A 22,257-nucleotide genomic window follows, 5' to 3' on the forward strand; every position below is an offset into this window, starting at 1 on the left:
TTATAGGCGCCATTGTGTCGAGCGTGAGTGTGGAAAGAGTGTGTTAGGAGAAGGTTGGCAACGTCTGTTGTAAAATTGGAAAGGTAAGTTGTTAGTGTCCTGACATTTATTGTGCGAGTTAAAAGTTTATATTGTGTATTTTTTTATAGTTCATAGCCTATAGTTTGTAAATACAATGGCGACTAATTATCTTCCTCTAGTGCAATGTGTGATTCACATTCCGAATGAGAAACATGAATGGTTGGGGCAATAACGCCTTTTCCAAATCGGGGTAACAACGCCACGTTTTTTTTACTATTATTCGAAATTCTAAATAGTGATACTTAGTGTTGCGTCTGTCTTATGTTGTAGATGCCACGGAAATACAAGAAACGCAATCTGCGTACAGCTTGGCCCAAAGAGGTACTCGAAGCTGCCTTGACATCAGTGAAGGAAAACCAATTGTCTGTCACAGCAGCAGCAAGACTTTACAAAATACCAAGACGAACACTTAGAGATCATATTGTGAAAGGCACAACAGCAACCAAATTAGGAACAAAGCCTACTCTGTCTTCAGAACAGGAGGCCGCCTTGTGTGAAAGAATTATCAAGTTGTGTGATATTGGGTATCCTCTAACTTCAAAAGTGATTAGAAGTTCTGTGTACAAGTTTTGTGAGCAAAATAAAGTGGCGCATCGATTCAGTCGCGAAAAAGAGAGTGCTGGATATGATTGGTTGCATATGTTCTTATCTCGGCATCCAGAAATTGCAAAACGCAAAAGCCAGAAACTGAATCCAGGTAGAGCTGCGAAGCTGAATCGGGTTGTGGTAGGAGATTATTTTAATAAGCTTGAGAAGGTTATGACGGAATTGAATGTAATGAATAAACCTGAGCTTATTTACAATATGGACGAAAAGGGGTGTCGTCTAAATTTACATCATGAACCATACGTATATGCAAAAAAAGGATCAAAAAATGTTCATATCGTAGGGCAAGAACATGGTGAAAGTGTATCCATTGTTGCTTGTGGTAATGCGATTGGACAAATGATTCCTCCAATGATTTTATTCAGAGGTGTTTGTTCGTATGAAGCCTGAATAGGTGGATAACTTACCTGCCGCAAGTGCAGTAGGTATGACGCCGAAAGGCAGTATGACGTGTGAAATGTTCATCGAATGGCTTGACCATTTCTCTCGGTACAAAACAGCCGAGAACTGTCTTATGATCTTTGATGGTGCCAAAAGTCATTTAGATGTTTTGATTGTAGACGCTGCAGAGAGGTATGGAATAACGCTATTTTGTTTACCAAGTCAAACAACACACGAATTGCAACCCATGGACAAATCTCTGTTTGGTCCATTCGAAACTTACTGGGACCAGGAAGTCCGTTTGTTCCTCAAACAAAATACAGGAAGTGGGATAACCAAACAACGTTTTGGACCAATCTTCAGTAGAGCTTGGGACAAAGCTGCCACACCCTCAAACTTAAAATCCGGGTTTCGTGCAACGGGTATTTTTCCCTTTCATCCAGATATTATTCCTGACCACGCATTTGCTCCTAGCCTCGTGACAGATTCATCCAAATGCTCTGATTTACCGCATGATGCTGCTGCTAGTGATAATGATGCTACTGGTTCAAGACATTCCACGTCAACGGTAGGACCGATTACAGCACAAGAAAATCTTGAAGCTGCGGAACCAGAAGATGCAAATGAAGATGAAACATCAACTTCATTCCATGATTTACTTCCAACTCCTAAAACATCAACACTCCGTAAACGACCAGCAAAAGCCATAAACAGTGTTGCCACAGTGGTGCGAAGAAACCTTTTTCAGCCTACAAAAGAACTTGGGAAAGATACGAAAGGAAAACAAATGCAGACCTCAAAAAGTTTGGATGATATGCCATCAACGTCCAAGGGAAACTTATCGAAGCAAGCAGTAATGAAGAAATCGACTGAAACAAAGAAGCAGAAACGACAGGAAGACGAATCGTGGTATTGCCCAATTTGCGATGAAGATCGAATAATAGACATGCGAATGTGTGTTATTTGTACAACATATGTACACGAAAAATGTGTAGGCTTAACCAGATATGACAAAGAAAAATTTGTGTGTCCAAAGTGTATGCTAGTTTGAAAGCAAAAACTCATAACTTACCTACCTTTATGACTTTTACGTGTAATAACTTATATTATTAGACCCTATCTAACGTAGTGCGTGGGTTTTCTCGGGGTTCTCCCGTTTCCTCCCACTTTCTTCATTCCACCATTTCATTCATTTCTCATAATCACAGTCTCCTTTAGCCTAACCGGCATAACCGTGGGACGTAAAACTCAAAGATTTCATTTTCATTTCCTATCTAACGTAATATTTGCATTACATTATTTGCAACCTTCGTTACACTACAAGGAAAGGATCTCAACCCTGAGAGCTGAATTTAATTCAAACTTTGCGAAATAGGTATTTCGATGTCTCTGAGAACGGTGATGATAGTCGTCTATAACAAAGTAGCACTGCATCTAACAACTATCACCATTCTTAGTGAAACCAAAAATACCCATTTCACAAAGTTTGAACTAAATCCAGCTTTCACGGTTGGCAATCTCTCCTTGTTAGAAAAATTTGAATGAATTCATTCAATTTTGGCCTTTTAAAAAGTTTCTTATATGTTCATTTACAATGTTTATTTAGTTTATTGTGTTTCTTTTGCTTTCTCGATTTCATTCACACCTCATTTATTTAACATTCAAGTTTAAACTAAACTAATTTTAAAAAGTGTGAACTGTTATAAACAATAAAGAACCAGGTATCACTTTGTAAATCATTATATGAAAATACAAGTAAGTGTTTCTTTGTATTTTTCAATCATTTTACGTTTTATTTAATATTTCCCTTCAAGTTGAGTATCTATTATAATTAATCTTAGAGTAAATAATGTTCATGTGTATGCCAAGTAATTAATATCGTGTTGTACTTTAGGTTGTAAGAAATTAATTCCATGGCGTTATTACCCCGGTACTATTGGTGTTATTACCCAGACACGTGGGTAATAACGCCAAAATGTCTTTTTGCACAAAATGGCTTCCTTACAGTTTATTATTGCAAAGGGTGAGACGATATTTTTTTCTTGAATGGTCCAAAGACTATTCTATTTTGCTGAAAGCCTTTTCCACTTTTCTAAATGTTCACATAATAGTGTGAAAAATCAAAGAACCTTAAGGTGGCGTTATTCCCCCAAGTTACCTTAATTGATATGTTTCTACTTATGCATCCACAATGATCCAAATTAAAATTTTAGGACACTTGTTTTGTAATAATATAAATAATGACTTCACCAAAAGTATGGAAGAAAATCAACTATGTATGGCGCAACAATACTCTTATTTGAGCAAAATTATGATGATTACAACAAATAATTGAAAATAGACTAACAATAATTAATGACAATGAAATATTAAAGAATACGATTTTTTAAAAAAATAAAACAAGTCAAGGTACATCAATTTCATCTCACTTTCCTTTGTGGCAGTCGCATACAAATCTTCACAATTTCAAATCGAATTATTAGGAAACACAGTCCCTTTGTTCCACGATTGAAGGGGACATGTTCCCCACATCTCCCCGAGATATGTGCCAGTGACTGAAGGGCCCAAGCAATTTTTGCGAGGGGCGGGCAGTGCTGGCTCTCTTGACCTACTAGATCGGTGACCGTGATTCTACAGAATGCTTTATGTTTATGCTTGTGTGTGTGAGCTCCCTCAAAGAGTTTCTGGCAACGCCACTGGACATACTGTATATTTATGAAGAAGACTAATAATTTGCCTTTAATTACGATTATAATTACGATGCATTTCATTACGATTAAAGCATAACTATTCTTATACTATTATTTACATAACCGACTTGCTTCAAAAAGACAATTAACTAACCATTTCTGCTTTGCTGTATCTCCCTGATAGCGCTCGTACGTTCTGTACAGAAACTATAGCTTAGTTCAAAATAGATAGAGTTAGAAATACTTGAATATGCCAGCGTATATCTAAAACAAAATGTAGAGTTGCCGGGATGTGAAAGGAAGTAGTTGGGCATGCGCATTCAACAGAAAGCAGACGAAAACCCTGTTGCTTGCAGTAGGCCTGGAAGCCCAAGGAACATAGCATCCGACAGGAAGAAACACAGAAAATGTGCATCTGAGTGACGCGCATGCGTAGGTTCCGCTTGTCACAGTAAGGCGAGACGGTGAGAGAGCATATTCAGAAGATTGCAATGGGAATAATTGTGATAATAACCAAACAATTTATATATAATGAAATACGTATTTTTTTTTCGTATTAACAGGGCATACCGGTGTTCCCTTACGCCACGCCGCTGATATTTCAAAAGATTTTCCCCTCGTCGTTTATCTTCACTTTTCCTTTTTTTTTTCCCAATTCTGAACGGTTTGGATTTTATTTGGGTGTTTTCACACTTTTAGAATACCCTGTATATTATTTCTAGTTTTAAATCAGTTTTAATTATAAATATAAGGTGGGCGTAAACAACAAAATACAAGTTAATTGTTTTGAAAAAAACTATTTCTTCAAGTAATGCTTTAAACAAGCCCTAGTTTTCTATTTTGGCACTGCACGAGCATGTAGAAGAGTAGCGTTTTTACCGATATTCATTGTTCTATATTACTTAAAATGTAGTTAAGTGTCAGTCATATATATATATATATTGTGAGATATTCCTATTTGTACAAACAACGTTCTGTAAAATTTTCAGTTTTCATTCAATCCCTTTTTAGATATTGACCTGAGAAAATTGAAGCTTTAAGGTTTTCATCCATTTTGGAAAAGCTTTTTTAAAAAGTCAATTTTCAGGACTCAACTTATACTGCAGGTAGTTATATAAGTATTCAACACAGTGACAACATATCATTAGTGAGTCTCTTTTCCTTCATAAAACTAATGGTCTTCAAAATTAACGATTTATACATTTTTCCGAGTTTTTTCAGTAAAGAATTTGACTGACCCTTGCATGATACAAAAATTAAAATAATTTATACCTGAAGTTCGTTTCATGCTGAACACACTGGTTTTTGAATTATTCTGATATCTTTAAATATAGCTTGGCAATTACAGTTTCCGAATACCACGTTTATTAAAACTATGGCACGTATTTTTTTCAAACACTGTTTTGTGACTACCTACCCATAGGGAACTCATGGTTTAAAAAATAATAAAAAATAAAAAATGTTGAGCAATAATTTTGTTTAAAATTGGGTGATTTGAAATAGATTGACCCATATTGGAGAAATTGTTTATTCGCTCCACTGTTTAATGAAAAATGATTGCCCCTTATTACAGTGAACATTTGTGCGAACTTTGTTATGCATAAGTATCTGAAGTCGTATAGAATGGTCATACAGTAACAGTCTGATTACCAAGAAGCTATTTGTTGGATTCGATTCACCGTCCCAAGAACAGGTTCCATCTCACCCGTTGATCCTTCATTCGAAGTGGTAGAAGTTAACAATTTCCCGATTGCAAAAAGTTTGCCATGAACAAATACAGTACAATTTCCATCCGCGTTTAACTGCTAAAACTAGGATCCTCATTCCTTACCTGTTAAAATGTTGTATGTTTTTAAGTTTAATTACGCTCCACAGTTATTGCGAAGTCTGGTACGGAATGGGTCCCCAGAAGTGGATAGAAATTTAATAGTGAAACCTCTCAAAGCGGATTATTAAGCCAATTATACATCGTCAAACTTTTCCATCAAATATTGTATCAAACTTTTTTTTTCTTTTTCTTTTTTTTTACGGTAATTTGGTCAAATAAGTTGGATAAAACTTTCGCACCTATTATAAACGATCAAATATAAAGGTGAATATCAATGCTCAATTGTTTATATTTCTTGATTCAGTTGTTAGGTTACATGAACGTCTGAGTTTTATGGTGGCACCTGCTGGTGTAACTATAATGAATAAGGTTGTAGAAATGAATGGAATGACTTCACAGTTACTTCTGTCTCATTTCGCCCCTTTATTGCTATTCCCAAATAAATCTTATTTTCATGGTTCTTTTCTTGTTCAGTAAATACGTATGAATCTATATTCTATTTATTGGTCCGATGATTAAATTTCGTCTAATTCAGTTAATTTTCGAGTAACTTTTGTAACTTTGGGGCACTGATTAAGAATAAATAGTCCGTCATAAAAATGTTAGGCTATTGTTTAACTTTGGGGAGCCAGGTTTTTAATTGACTTTTTTTGCGATTTTCTATTCACATTCGGTTAAATTAGGTTAATATTTAATTCACACAATGTTGCCGAACGAGCGTTAGCGAGTAAAGGCGGGTTAGTATCTCGCAGGGCACATTGTTTTCTGTCTTTGTTAGTGTTGGCCCCCCATTACTAAACAGTTACCAAATGTTAGGTTTTACAGTTAAAATGAGAGAGTACATATTAACGAGGGCTCTGTAGAATATTAAATTCCGGAGGAATGTTTCAGTGTAGGAAACTACTAATTTATATTTAGAAATGCGAAAATATTACGCACTCTAACCTATCTTGATTTTATGCAACATCGTGTTTTTCGCTTTCCTCATTTTGGCTCTCACCTTCAGTCATTGATGCCTCTGCCTCTTGCGAACAAAACCCTGTGCTAACTTGTGAGTCCCATGCTGTGCTCCTGCTCTGAATCGGTTAAATATCATCCTCGCTTTTAATGGCAACCTATCGTAAGTTGCTTTTCCCGCAGTCTCTTTTTAAATGCTGTTCGTTCGATGCGTATTTATACCTTAAAGGTCTTCACTACTGCGTAGTTAAACTACTGCTAATTTTAGAGTTTTTCTGTAATATCCTCAAAACAAATAAAAATATCAAAAAAAAAAAAAAAACAGAACCGTAGTGAACTAAACAATACGGTTTTGTGTGTGATACCGTTATCACAACTCATCTATCTGCTTTCGATTTGCAACTGTAGATAGATTTAACAGTTTTTCCGGGTTCTGTAAATAGCGGCATACCAAAAGCAGATACGTGCATTGTAGTAAAAGTATCACATGCACAATTATATTGTCTAGTTCACTACGTTTCTGTTTTTCGAATATTTTTATTAGTTTTGAAGATATTACAGAAAAACTAAAATTAGCGGTAGTTTAATTTCGCTGAAGTGAAGACCCTTAAAGAAAGTCCTCGTAAAGTGAATCTGCACTCATGAACGCAACTTCTACCCTGAGAAACAATTTTTAAGGCATTACGAATTAATTTCGTGAAGAAATAACAACATATAATAATATAGTACATGATCATTCCAGACACATCATATACAGGCATATTGTCAATCTGTACGCAATAATCTGAGCATTCGCCAAAGTAATAACATGCCAGAACGTCTTAAGAAATCATTTAAATCAAGAAAAATGAAAGAAAATGTTTGCTCTTTAAAAAAAATCACGGAAAATTCTCAATCTACGTCAATTTTGGGAAGTCGCCTGTAGTATTTACTTAACCCTAATATTTACTTAACTGTAGTATGTACTGAATTCTTTAATTTTATAGTTATACAAAACAGATTACTGCTAGTATACATCAAAAGAATGTCAATTGCTTTCCGTGTCCACATATTCGATTTTAGTGCCACCGCATAGCGATTTTCGTTTGTTTTCTTTGATACAATGTTGGATAGAAATAGAACAAGTTCTCATTTAGAACAGTTGTATCAAATGTTGTAACCAACCCAAAAGTTGCATACAACTTGGTATTATACATGTTCAAATTCCACTTTGATGAAATATTTGATACAATATATGATGGAATATTTGTTCGTCTATAATAAGCTTAATAGGGATCTCAGCTTATATGTATTTAGCACAGAAAATGATTTCTGAAATTTGAGAAGAAAAAAAAATAAAACTGATCCAGTAGTTACAAGCGAACTTCGAGCAGAAACGGCTGCAGAATTACTCGACGGTCAAATGCAGAGGCGGACTGGGCTGCCATGATACCCAGAAATTTCCGGGTGGGCCCTGCCGTCTGCAAAATCACTTAAGATATTGCTCAATTAGTTATGACTATTTCAAAACTCTGTTCTCGTTCACAGTAACCAGTGGTATAACTAACGGGCCCGTAGTTCTGGCAAAGGGAGGGCACTAGTGAAAGGGGTCCCCTGCCCAAGTCGTAGCCTTGTTTGTTGAACAATCAATAAGACAATAAAAAGTTTCAAAACTACATGTAAGTTATTGATTCATAAATGTAATCTCGTCCATAATTTATGTATCCGATAACATAGAAAGAGCAAGGAGCTAATTCTCCTACTGTAAGGAGACCGTGTTAAACATAGAGTTGTTCGACGCGAATGGTGGCAAAATATAACGGTACCTTGAGCACACCGTGATATCAGAAAACGAGCCCGAAGCCCCAGAAATTGGGCCCAAAGAATGTTGATGCCATATTCTCCATGCTTTTTGCTAATAAATAAATAAATAAATAAATAAATAAAAAGTTTCCTTATTATACTGCCTGAATGTTATTCAACCGAACATTACAAGACAATACTGATGCTGCATGTCAGTAAGCTACAGCGCAATATATTTGATATCGAAGAGAAGGGACCTAAGACCAAACATGTGGGGCCCGAATTCTTGGGTTTCAGGCCACGGGACCGATTTGTAACATTCTGCTCAAGGAACCTGGTTCTTTCCAACGCCATAACTTGCGTTTATAACTCCATGTCTAAAACGGTTTCCTTACTGTAGGAGGATTTTTATGGAATATTCTCCATGTTCTTATCCAAGAGTAAAAAAGACATTACAAAGCTGTGAGAATGAACAGGCCATTAGATAGAGACAATTTCTTTTTATTGTATGGATAAAGTACACGGGAAATAGTGGACTCCAATGGAAACGCACCACTCTTTTCTTGCAAATCTTTAGTTTTTAACTTATGATTTATTATTATTATTATTATTATTATTATTATTATTATTATTATTATTATTATTATTATTATTATTATTATTATTATTTACTTGTTTCCAAAACTCAGGTAGGAGGTGGTCTCCATTGCTGATGCAATCAGAGTTTTTTTGTTTTTTTTTTTAGAAGTTCGAGTCGATAAAGAGGAAGGGGAATAGCAAGATGTTGTTTCTAATTTGGTATGCCTAACAATAGTGCACGAGTATTGACAGGGGCCCATTTGTGAATATTGCGGGAGTATTGGCATTGAGATGCAAACCCAGGGTAGATTAAGTGATAGGTTTACAAACAACAAAAAAATAATCTTTGATGTTTCTTGTCTTGATCCTCGCCGATTTACCAGGTTATGGCTTATGCTGATGACGTAAATATAATAGGGGATGATAGAATAACAGAAAGAAATGTAGAAATCTTAATTAACGCTTGCAGCGATAAGGCCTTCAAAGTAAATGCAGAGAAAACTATATACTTGGAAGTTCGTAGGGATCGTAGTACTGCAAATTTTGAATGCGTTAAATACCAAATAATACTTTCTACAAAGTGGACACTTTCAAGTATCTAGGATCACTATTGACAGACCAAAGCCATAATCACGAAGAAATTTGATGTCGATTAAAAGCAGGGAATTCGTGTTATTATTCAGTTCAAAATCTCTTGTCGTCGCTAACTCTGTCGAGGAATTTGAAGCTTAAAATATATAAGACCACAATCATGCCTGTTGTGTTGTATGATTGCGAAACATGGTCGCTTACTCTGAGGGAAAAACGCAGAGTGAAAGTATTTAAGAGTACAATCCTGAGACGAATATTCAGACTCCAAGGAGAACGGGAATGGGGAACGGTGGATACTTCATAACGAGGAACTGCATAATTTATACCGTTTAGCAAACATTGTTAGGATCATGAAGACTACTAGGCTCAGATAAGCAGGTCATGTTAACGAATGAAAGAAAGTGGGAACGCCCTCAAATTTTAAACTGGAAATCCAAATAGGAAAACGACCATTAGAAAGACCGAGGCGCAGACAACATTAAGGACATCATTAAGACGGATCTCACAGAAATAGGAATATAAAGTAGAAACTGGATTCAATTACTCGGCATTGAACCTATTGCGTCCATAGACCATAGAGCTATATTGAGCTGTTGATATATTTAGCTTAATTTTGATTGACAAAAATTTTATCACTAAAACAATTTTGGTGATTTTCATATACAATGACATATATATATATATATATATATATATATATATATATATATATATATATATATATATATATATATATATATTAAGGTGGTCCTTAATTTTTGATTTCCGAATTTCTTTGCTCCCAACCCCTAAATTGGTTCCATCTTGGACCAAATTAATCTGTAAAGAAAATGGGCTCAGTCGAAGAATATTTAACGGACCCCCAAGCGACTAAACATCTCAATGCATTTACAATATATAGTATATGGCAAAAGTTTGTAATAAACTCTTGTAACTTAAAAACGGCTTAGGAAAGGAATCATATCTTGGATAGAGGTTGTAGAAGTAGATCCATAACTGTTACTGAGTAGTGACCGAGATGAGGCATATCTTTCCGTCCACCATCTTGGATTCGGGCACAAAATTTTAAATAGAAATGACCTCGAATGATATATCATTTTGAGGTAGCTTTTGACGACAAACAGACGTCTGCATTTATTTTCCACTTATCTCTGAACATGTAATAATTATCAACTATGGAAAATAAAAGCTCCGAAGTAATAAAACTTAATATCCTTTGAGTTTATATCTCTGTACGGGCTGCACATTTATAAGATTGTTGAATAGTTTCCCTTATTTGAATTAAACCATAAAGTAAAGAAAGAAATGCACATTCGTTTCTCTGCAGTGCAAGAAAAAGTAGATATGATTCTTACCTAATCAATAATTTAAAAAATATGTTCCAATTTATCACTGAAAAAAATATTTAGAATGGTTATTTATCTCTTAGAAATGGGGCTAGTAAAATGCATATCTGGCAACACTGAAACGATAACAGCAATGCTCAGCTCAGTCAGTTTATTTGAAGGCTTCGAAAAAGTACGATTTGTTTTCCTATGCGATTGTTTGTTTTAGTTTCTTCGCACAGTGCTGTTGAATTTGTAATTTTTTTTACGAAGTGTAAACAATTTATACAATGCAATGGCATATTCCCGAAGTCAGCTTCGCGCTGTTCACGCAAATACTACGAATGCGCTCTCATTGGACCTATTAGGAACCAAATTGTCTTCAAAACGACAAGTACTTAGTGTTTTATTTTTCAATGTGCGTGTAGTTAAGTTGACCATAAAAGAAAGTGCGACTTTAATTGTGAAGGAAGTTCTTGTGTTTTGGGAAAAGGCACGAATTCCTACAAAACGAAGTGATCACTGTATTGAGAAAGTTTTAGCACTATGCAAAGAATGGCAAGATTTACAGAAAAGGCTACACAGAAAAACTGATGTGGAAGAAACTAAGAGCGACATTTATTTCCCAACTAGATGACTTGTTTGATATTGCCCACGAAAATGCGTTAGATATGATCGAGAAGGAAGAGGATAATCAATTTTTAGTAATGCAACGTATGAAAGGACGACAAGTTTATATGGGTAGCATTGACCGCAAAGAAACTGAAGAAAGAATAAAGGAACGTGAGAAAAAGGAATAAGAAAGAAGAAAACGAACTTACGAAGAAATGTAAGGAAAAGCCACAGTTTCGTCAGCAACATTGTCTGGCAGTGATAATGAAGATACAGATTCCACTCCACCTACCCAATCATGTTGAGGAGGTCCAAGTACCTCGGGTACAAAAGGTACTCAGGATATTTTAACTCCACGTCTGTGCGAAGTACTGGACAGATGCAAAATCAGCGACCACAATGCAGTTCATCTTTTAGTGGCAGCAGCAGAAGCTCTTCACTGTAATATTGAAAGCTTAATTATTAATCGCTCTTCCATTCGACTTCGCAGGAAAGAAATGCAGGAGAAAAGGCAAGCAGAAATTAAAGGGAGATTTGATGTCGCCGATTCTGATGCTTTGGTGCTTCACTGGGATGGCAAGCTAGTTCCAGCTACAAGTAATATAGATAAAGTTGACAGACTTGTGATGTTTGTAACTTTTAACGGCAAAGAGCAATTATTAGGCATCCCAGAAATACCGTCATCTACAGGAGAAGCACAAGCCACAGCTGTTTGCGAAGCGGTGGAGAAATGGGACATAGAGCACAAAATACAGGCGTTGTGCTTTGCTACAATTGCAAGCAACACTGGCAGAATAAAAGGCGCGTGTGCAAACCTTGAGAAGAAATTTGATCGTGATTTGCTCTACATACCGTGTCATCATCACATATTTGAATTAGTTCTTCAAAGTAGCTTTCACGCAGTAATGGATAGTGCTACAGCTACCAGTACAAGTTCCGGGCCTGATGTGCTTTTGTTTAAGAGATTTGGCAATCCTGGTCATCAATAGATAAAAGCAATTACCGAACTGGGGTAGATGATGCCCCGAAAGATGTCCGTGTCAATATGTTGGAATTCATACAACAACAGATACATCAGAAACATCATAGAGATGACTATCGCCAATTATTAGAATTGGCCATGATCTTCCTAAGGAGTTTCATTTCGCATTCCTGGAGGTGTGAGCCATGCTCGATGGATGGCAAAGGCTATATATGCGTTGAAGATATATTTATTCCAAGACCAATTTGAACTGACGAGAAAAGAAAAGAATTCAGTCAAGAGACTATGCGTTTTTCTCGTCCGAATCTATTTACAAGCTTGATTCCTTGCAGCATTGGCTGTAAAAGCTCCGTATCACGATTACAAGTTTTTACAGAAATTAATCGAATACAGGGAAGTAGGTCCAGAAATTAGCAATTGTACTGTGGAAAAGTTAGCTAACCACTTATGGTATCTGTCACCAGAAACTACGGCATTTGCATTCTTTGATGATGAAGTCCCACAACATGTGAAAGAAAAAATGGTTCTTGATATAAAAGGGAGTACAGAAGAATGTGATGCTCAAAACCAAATAAAGCGATACTCTATAAATAGTGCAGAACTCAACAGCTTAAGAGAAAAAGAATTCTCAGACTTCGTTTCCGCAGATTCGAAGACATGTTTCTCAAGATTTTCGATAAATACACATTTTCTGCAAACATGCCCATCTACTTGGAAAGAAGATGTGAACTTTCAACGTGGGTTGAATATATTGAAAAACATTGTGGTGGTGAATGATGTTGCAGAGAGAGGCGTGAAACTGATACAAGAATCACGAAAAAGAGAAACAATACATATTGCAGATAGTCAGTGAACACAGAAAAAAGTATCCAGATGCTACAAAAATTGGCTTAATGATACAGTAGAATTTGGCTAGTTTTTCATAGCCTTCAGCTTTCTTTTATTATCATTTTAAACATTCATTATATTATTTATGTAATTTCATTTCATATAAATAATTTTAATATAGGCTGGTGTGTATTTCGACGGGACGTAATTATATAACATATATAATTATTTCCTTGTTACATGTATGTAATAGTTTATTAATATTTCAGTAACCTATAAGGAAAAAAAAAAAACAATATTGAAAGCTAAGAAACTATTATTTCAAAGCTAAAAAGAATTAAATGACCCGAGATAAGTTGAAAATATAGGAAGATATGTTTTTATAATGAAAGGTTACCCAAAAACGATGTCACAAAACATAATTTCCATTTAAAATTTTGGGTCCGCATACAAAATTGCGGACTTCAAAATGACCACCATCATGCTATTTCTCAAGGTCAGATGTGAATTACTTCCAATCCCTGTATCCCTTTCCCTTCAGCCGCTTTAAAGTAAGAAGGGTTTATTCCAGACTTTTCCTATATATTAACATATTGGATATGCATTCAAACTGTAGATCGCTTGGGGGTCTGATAAATATTCTTCGATTGAGCCCATTTTTTTCATGGATAAATTGGGTGCGACATGGAACCAATTTAGGGGTTGGGAGCAAAGAAATTCGGAAAAAATTTCGTCATGATATTAAGGATCACGCTAATAGATATGTTCGCGTTTGTATGGGCGCCCTTTTAGTAGATTTCTCCACCGCCCTCATTAGTATTCCAGCACGAGCCTGAGTTGCGTCTTCTGCTTATTTAATAAAGACGTGCTATTTATTAAAATTGTAACTTTGTTCAGTATTGATCCAGAGTCAATTAGTTACAATTTCGGTAGCTTTTGTTAATATTCACAGGAAGACTAGAGATATTGAAGAAATTTGCAATTGTAACAATTATTTGAAGAATTTTTGTTCATTGCAATTTTCTACTCTTTTATTATCATTTAGGTGAGAGCGCGGATAAAGTAAGGGGCAAGAATAAACGACCAAAAACGCCATTAGTTTTAATGGCATTTGTGGTCGTTTATTCTTGTCCCGCACTATATATTGTTTGCTTACACTTAAGAAATGTTTAGAACTGGTCCTGTTCAAAGGTAATTTTTGCGAGTCGAGTTCCGAGCTGATTCACTGTTTTTAACGTCGAGATAAGTTTGATAAATGGTTCGCTCGTTCAGCTCGTTTTGAAACCATGGCCTGATTACACTTAAAAGCGAAAGCCATAAGAAATATAAGCAGTAATATCGAATACTTTTAGTGTTGCTCACGAGAAAGGACACTGCTCGTATCTCATCTCGTCTCGATAACCAGACCACAAGAGATTTTTATAACGAGCTCAGTTCGGCTAGGCTTAACTGAGCCGACGGCTCTAGCGTGCTGAGTTGGGTGATCTATTGTCTCGGCTCAGCTTGATAGTGAATGAGCTTTGAGTCGAGCTGTTAGATTCGTTGACAATTCTAAACAGGGACCGAGCAGTTTCGAACATATTTGCCCAGCGCCCTATAAATTTTAACAATGTTCGGCTCGAGCCCGAGTACTCAACGTAGACCCTCAACCCAAATTCAGAAGCTCGTGAACAATGTCCTTGACTCCTAGACTTCACGACTACCGAGGTTGGCAATCAACTAGTTTTTTATATTCAGATACAAACCAGTTTACACACAGTGTTGTTATAGTAAATATTATTATTATTATTATTATTATTATTATTATTATTATTATTATTATTAATAATAATAATAATAATAATAATAATAATAATAATAATAATAATAATAATAATAATAATGGTAGTAGTAGTAGTACGTAAAATTGAAGTAATAAGATTTTTTCACATATTCAAAGTTTCGGACCTAAAAGTAACACTTTATTTTCAAAGTAGGGTACTTTTTGGGAGCAAGTAACGCGTTAGTAACATTACATTTTAATAGAAAGTAAAGTAACTTGTAACGCGTTAAATTTTTACAAGTAACTTACCCAACACTGGATCCGTCACATGCAACTCAATCTTTGAACTGATAATTAATTTCCTCATTACATCATAAAGTCTAAGGCTAATTTTAGACGGAAGCATTTATCGTAGCATTTCTCGTAGCAAAAATCGTATCATCGATATCCTATCGTGTAAAGTAGCAAATGCTATAGCATTTCCCATGCCATGGCATATCCTATGGCATTTCTTGTCGATAGAAACTGCTCTATTTCGTAGCATTTTCCCCAGCATTTCTGCTCCGATTGCAGCGCTGTGGTGTGTTATAAGGAAGCGATGTGTGGGAAATTGAATTGTAGTAAAGAAAAATGAGTTGGAGTAGGTATACTATTATTATGTTGATTAAAAAATATGAGGAACATCCTTGTTTGTACAAAGTTAAAAGCGTGCAGTTTCACTATACTGATACACACAGAAATTCATTAAAAAAACTTTCTCGTTTCATTTATTGGTGTGCTCTTGCATTCTCCGGTGCAGGTTCACTTTAACAGGTGGTAACGTGTAGTTTTACTATACGGATCCATAGTATAAGTAACAGTAGTAGTAGTAGTAGGTGTATTAATGGTAGTAGTAGTAAGTAGTAGTAGTAGTAAGAGTAATAGTAGTAGAAGTAGTAGTAGTAGTAGTAGGAGGAGGAGGAGGAGGAGGAGGAGTAAGTAGTAGTAAGAGTAGTAGTAGGAGTACTTAGTAATAGTAACAGTAGCAATAGGTGTAGTAATAGTAAGAGTAGTAGTAGTAGTAGTAGAAATAGGAGTAGGAACGGATAGTAGTAGTAGTTGGAATAGGAGTAGTAGTGGTAGCAGTAGTAGTAGTAGTAGTAGTAGCAGCAGTAGTGGGAATGGGTTCGAAGCCCCGAAAGGGATGGTTGGGTTCTGTTTTCGATACAAAATGGGGAAATTACAGACGCCAAAATTTTATGGCAGCTTATTGAAAATTACGTGCATTTCAGGTTCGACTTTAATTTCTATATTTCCACATAAATACGCATCTCAGATGTAAGTGCGCACCATATTTCCATTACTTATACACTACACTATTGAAACATTTGAAATTTCTTCTGTAAATTTTAAAATCTATGGATCTGTATAGTATAACTGCACCGTGAAAAGTCATTTGTATCATAATAACCATATGCGAAAAATGGCTTTAGAAGAAATAGTGACTGAAATATCTGTTTTTAGTTTTGGAGCCATAATTGCGCTCTTCTCCAGTGATTTGTTTGCTACGTCACGACAAAATGCTTATCAAAATGCTACCGTGTAAAAGCACAATATACTTTTGATGCCATAGAATATTATACGAGATTTTTGGCAGCACATCTGCTACGATAAATGCTTTCGTCTAAAACTGGCCTAACGTCAGCACGCCTGCGCTGAAAAATAGCACCAACCACCAAAAACACACGGATCCAATTCATTTATTCCTTCCTGCAAATTTTACGAGTTTTTTTTTTTTTTCACATTTCTGGACTAGTTCTCTAGTACTTAGCCCTATTTATCGTGCATAATTTCAAAGCAATAGAATGAACATATTCTATGAGAAATTTTATTGCATGGTCTTGCAACGCTGGTTTGTTTATATACGCAGCGCAGACGGTTTCTAGCGGCAACCAGTAAGCAAGAGCTGATGTTTCTGCAGCATAGCCGGTTAAAAAATAAAATAAGAATACATTTTCATGTTTTTGGTGATCCAGATGGCCTCCATAACAGGAGTTTTGTGCTTTACGGTATATTAGGGGTAACTAATTATAGAGATATTCTTAGTGAACTACCGCATTAGAAACAAGAACTGTAGTTTTGGCGCCACTTTGGAATATTTACAGGTGAAATTGAATACTTTGTATGAAAAGATATGTCCATAAGGAACACATTTCTCCAAGCGACAAAATTTTATACAAACTAATACAGCTGTATTTCAGATTTACAAGTGTAGGGTTACTGGTGTAAAATAATTACAAGTGCTTTACGGTGGATGAAATAAGGGCATATGAAAGATGACTCTATTAGATGTTATTTTCCGCCGGCAGTGTATTTCTGCACAGTATATAAAAGCTCTAATTTATGTTTTCAAGTGGAACGTTACGAGTGCTATTGAAACGCGCGTATTTGCCAAAATCAATTTTTTCTCACTGTCTTCGCGTACGCGTATACTTACCATTCGCTGACACGCCTGCTCCCTTCAGACGCACTGCCGCGCGGGCCCTCAACAATTATCTCTGGTAGCCACCTTGAATTTTATCTATGCCAAGTGAGATATTTTCATGTCGCCCAGCGCAAATCTTTAACGAGACAATATGAAGTAAATTAGTGAAAGAATTACAATTTTTCAACAATTATTTCTAGTAGTGCGCCAAAACTACACCTGCACGGAACAGAGAGCATGAGTATCGTTGTCGATCAAAATCTAGATTTACACGGACTAAATAAGATAACTTGTACGTGGAAACCCCAATACTCTTGTTAGGGTTTTCGGTATACATACAGTGAAACCTATGTATGTTGGCCACCATTGGTTCCATTGAAAAAGTAACCAACTTACAGAAAATAAATGTGAGTGGTGTAGTTTTAGCAGAGGATTTCTAGTATTACTTGATTGTAAAATTTTAATAAGCAATGGCACGAGAGTTACTTTTGAATAATGTACATACAGTAATTGTAACAATATACAGTATTAGCAAAAATACTACAGTATGCAGGGTGCGAATTACCGGGGGGAATGAGGGGGATTTCCCCCCTCAATCACATTTTGTTCCCCCAAAAAAGTCAACTGAAATATCTCTACCGGGGATGCTCGCTTCATTCCCCCCCAAACTATGCTTATTCAAATTTCATGCCAAATTTCGCTAATTTTTGTCATTCCTTGCAAGTTTAAGAAATGGATTTTTTCTCATTTTCAGTTGCTAATTTGGTTTCTTACAATAGATTTGTTTTGTGACACAATAATTTACTGTGTTACACATACTCCATCAGACACACAAGAAAGCATTAGCGACTTCCACGATCTGATTGTAGTTAGTGTTAAGAAGATAGAAGTGGATCTTTAAGAATTTCCTTTTTCCAGTGAAGCGTTCTCGATTTGTAATTAAGTGACACATGGAGAAAACATTCTATCTGTTTATATTAATACACAAGTATGTAACAAAAACAAAGGAAATGTGGCCGCATTATTTTTGATTCTATACTAGCTGAAGTGCCCGTTCTTTCTACGGGTAGAATTAAGTTCAAGGAAAATGTTTGAGCCTCCTCTACCCCTTAGGATACACATATCAATGAAAGTGTAGTAAGGTATTCTATTTCTGGCATGAATTTTTAACCCTCGTCTCCTTTAGGATACGCCCTTTAAGTAAAGTTACATGACGATATCCCAGCTTGAGGTATATTCTAGAACTCACTTCAAACTGTTTAACCATTTCCTGTGACCACTGGCGCAAATCCCGGGGGATGAGGAAACATGTCCCACCAATCTTAAAATTGGGGGACTGTCCCCTAAATAATCCGATTTGAAATTGTTTTTCGGGGAGAAATGTGATGATTTGTGTCCGATTGCCACAAAGGAAAATAAGATTTCATTGATCCCCCCCCCCGAATAAGCCTTAAATCTGCCCATCTCCCAATGTTGAAGACAGCTCTGATCCTCCACAGCATTGTTTTTCAACTGAACATCGCTTTATATATATATAGGGTGCGGCACGTAAAACCGGCCCGTAAAGTGAACACATAAAATGAAATGTAATGTATTGAATATGACTACTCACCTTCACAACAGCCTTCACAGCAGGTGCTGAAAGTGTCCTCCGCCCACTTCAACACACATGTGAGCACGATTGAGGAGATTCATATATACCCTTGTCAGTTCTTGTGTTGTAATGCTATTGGTGACATCCTGGATCCTGGTCTTGAGTTCTTCAATTGTGTGTTGATTTGTTTCGTATACTCTTCCCTTTAATAGTCCCCATAAGTAAAAGTCACACGTGGACAAGTCTGGTGACCGAGGAGGCCACAAGCCTTTGCTGATTGTTTTCTCTGGTGTAAACATCTCATGCACAAGGGACAATGATGCAGCTGATGTGTGGCATGTTGCACCGTCCTGCTGAAAGTAACATAACTGACGCTCCTCTTCGGTCAAGTGTGTATAAAACTCCTCCAAGATTCCCATATACACGTCACTGTTCACTGTTGTCTCAAAGAATATGGGCCCAATAACGCGTGTGGCGGAAATGGCACACCAAACACCAATCTTCTCATCATGCAAGGGTACCTGGTGGATTGCGTGTGGATTTTCTGTCGACCAATACCGGTTGTTTTGGGAATTTACGTACCCAGACAGGTGGAACCACGCCTCGTCACTCATGATGAGCATTAGTGGATCCAAGAAACCACTGGCAACATTGCTCAATAGCCATGAACAGAAATGCACCCTCTTCTGCAGGTCAGGCTCCTTCAGTTCTTGCACAACACTTATCCGGTACGGTTTTAACTTCAGTCCCCTTAAAACACGTCTGCAACTTCTCTCACTCGCATGAACCTGTTGACTCAATCTCCTGGTTGACCTTCGAGGACTTTTTGTCATTATCTCCTCCACCTGCATCTTTAATTCAGGTGTGCAGACAGATGGTCGTCTGTTCCTGGGAGCATTTTGAACCGATCCTGCACGCCGCCATTTTTCAATCAATTCCTGAATGGTGCTTTTTGCTGGCACAGAACGTCCTGGAAATTTCTCCCGAAACAAATTCTTTGTTTTCACAAAAGATTCAGTGAGAATGAACCCTTCAACAATGGCAACACGCTCGGGTATCGAATACGGCATGATCACACACTGACACTCAACCGGCTTAACACAACGAGGACTTTTTCTCAACTGGTTTCGACAAGTTTCACTGGCTGCGGCTGCACGTGACTGCTGCAGGTCACGTAATTCGACCCGACCTCGACACGCCATCTCTTGGTAGGAAGGTAGATTATTTAAGTGTTGCCAAAAACACAATATACCAGAATATTAGGACGGGCCGGTTTTACGTGCCGCACCCTATATATATATATATATTATGGGAACGGTCTTACCCATTTCCCCCAATATTGAAGACAGATTTGCACCACTGCCCGTGACGCTATCACAAACAACAGACATCATCGATTTAAATGTGAAGAAAGAAATTATAGAAAGCACCCTCATTCTTCCCTTAAAATTGGAATTTTCGAAAACAGAAGTGCTGTGTCCCCTTATTTTTAGTGAGGTATCAATATACCGAATTTCATCTTCCTAACTTAACGTGCTCACGAGATATTGTAATTTTGGCTGAAAATTTGAAACCCCTTTACTTCCATTACGATGTCCCCTTTAATCAAAGTAAAACAATAAATAAATAAATAATGAACTATATTCCAAAATTCATTTCAAACTGTTCAACCTTTTTCCCGTGATGCGATCAGAAACAACAGGCAACATCGCTTTCAATGAAAACAAAGTAATTATGGAAAGTACCCCCTCCCCTGAAACGAAAATTTTCAAAAACGTTGCAGCACATGCTAACTTATTTTCAATATACCGAGTTTTATCTTCCCAACTTGGCGGGCTCTTGAAACTACATTTTATTTTTTTTATTACCTATTAGGTATTTTTTTACATGAATTTTAAACTTCCTCTACTCCTTTTGCTAGGATGCGCCCTTGAATCAAAATAATATAAAATTCCCAGCTCAGGGTAGGTACTAACTATTGTATGTTCAAAAATTCATTCCAAATGGTTTAACAAGTTTCCCGTGTTGCGGGATGAACAAGATTCTTTTCATTTTTATATAATAGATTATAGTTGAACTATGTTACAGCGAACTTAATCGAGCTCAAACAAAATTCATCATGAATGAATCTTAAATCTTTTTTGTTTTCTATGGTATTCTATTCTGGTGGTAAACATATTTTTAGCCAATTTTGAAACTAGGCATACACTAAAAAGTACGATTAAAGAAAGTAATTATAATCACATTAAGATTATTATTTCAATCCAAGTGTTGAAGCATTTTTTGAGGTAGGCGCTTTTGGGTTTTATTGTGGGTTTTACTCAAAAAGACACAGTGGGGAATTGTGGGCTGGGGAAAATTCCAACAACCCTGAAACATACACCGAAATCGGAAATTGCTCTTTTGCTGTCTGTAGAGTAAGTAACTTTAATCTGAACTGATTAATCAGTGACAAATATTTTCTAAAAATACCTTTCGAAAAATAGCGAATTGGTTATTAACAAATTTACTCATGGTGGTTCATTCTAGACAATTCTCTCATTCTTTTTGGCACATATGCACATTCTAATTTTGTAGTTAACTAGCTCTTGTTAATGAGCTTCAAGTGTTTCCCTCGGAGCAAAAAATGTTCTGAGAAAATCTTAAGGGAATTCGTATATCAAGATCTCCGCTACCGTTCGACAAATCGCCAGATGCCAATAGTTGACAATTGATATAGTTAGCTTTAACCTTGAGAACTTTTCGAATTACTAAAGCTCCCACTGATGAAAGAAGTCGATGTAGCTAAAGGTTTTACCAAAACAGATAGGATAAACAAATACGTACTACCATTTCCTGAATTCCTGTACGTGCTTTTTTTATTCACATCTTCCTTCACCAGCTCTTTAGCAGAGTAGTGTTCTGGCCATTGACCTCCAAGAACAAATTGGGAATTCATGTTTCTTTGTCTGCAGTCAGCAATACAGAACATCTGCCGGGTACACTCGAGAAGACGGTTCTACCAAATAGAAAATTTATAGGTAAAACAGGATGTGAAACATTTTTTGTGAAGGAATCAGGGGTAAAAGTGGATTTGGAAAGGTAGGGGGACGCATGACGTCACGCCGTCCCCAGTGCCTATCTTTGCCCATTGTATTTTTTTTTTTGGGGGGGGGGGGGACACCATAGACAGACTAAGAGGTAATGTAACAACAC

General features: G+C 36.4%; 2 protein-coding genes across 9 annotated transcripts in view; both read left to right on the plus strand.

Annotated features, from left to right (window-relative positions):
• Nucleotides 1-351: 351 nt before the first annotated feature.
• Nucleotides 352-1,077, plus strand: LOC145679090 (uncharacterized). The gene has a single exon (XM_081749685.1). The coding sequence runs from the start codon at nucleotides 352-354 to the stop codon at nucleotides 1,075-1,077; it is 726 nt and encodes a 241-aa protein (XP_081605811.1).
• A 13,848-nt stretch (nucleotides 1,078-14,925) lies between these two features.
• Nucleotides 14,926-22,257, plus strand: part of LOC145673411 (protein phosphatase 1 regulatory subunit 42-like) — a 58,005-nt gene continuing 50,673 nt past the window's right edge. Inside the window, exon 1 of one of the 8 annotated variants that reach the window (XM_081743153.1) lies at nucleotides 14,926-14,949. The gene's annotated coding sequence lies outside the window, so the exon portion shown is untranslated. Of the gene's footprint in view, nucleotides 14,950-15,517; nucleotides 15,645-16,895; nucleotides 17,064-17,393; nucleotides 17,876-22,060; nucleotides 22,083-22,220; nucleotides 22,243-22,257 lie in introns of those variants that run through there. The other 7 variants (XM_081743112.1, XM_081743105.1, XM_081743096.1 and 4 more) reach the window with 7 other exon arrangements.

The sequence above is a fragment of the Thermobia domestica genome, chromosome 2 (assembly GCF_964235325.1).
Source record: "Thermobia domestica chromosome 2, izTheDome1.hap1.1, whole genome shotgun sequence".
Classification (NCBI taxonomy): Eukaryota; Metazoa; Arthropoda; class Insecta; order Zygentoma; family Lepismatidae; genus Thermobia; species Thermobia domestica.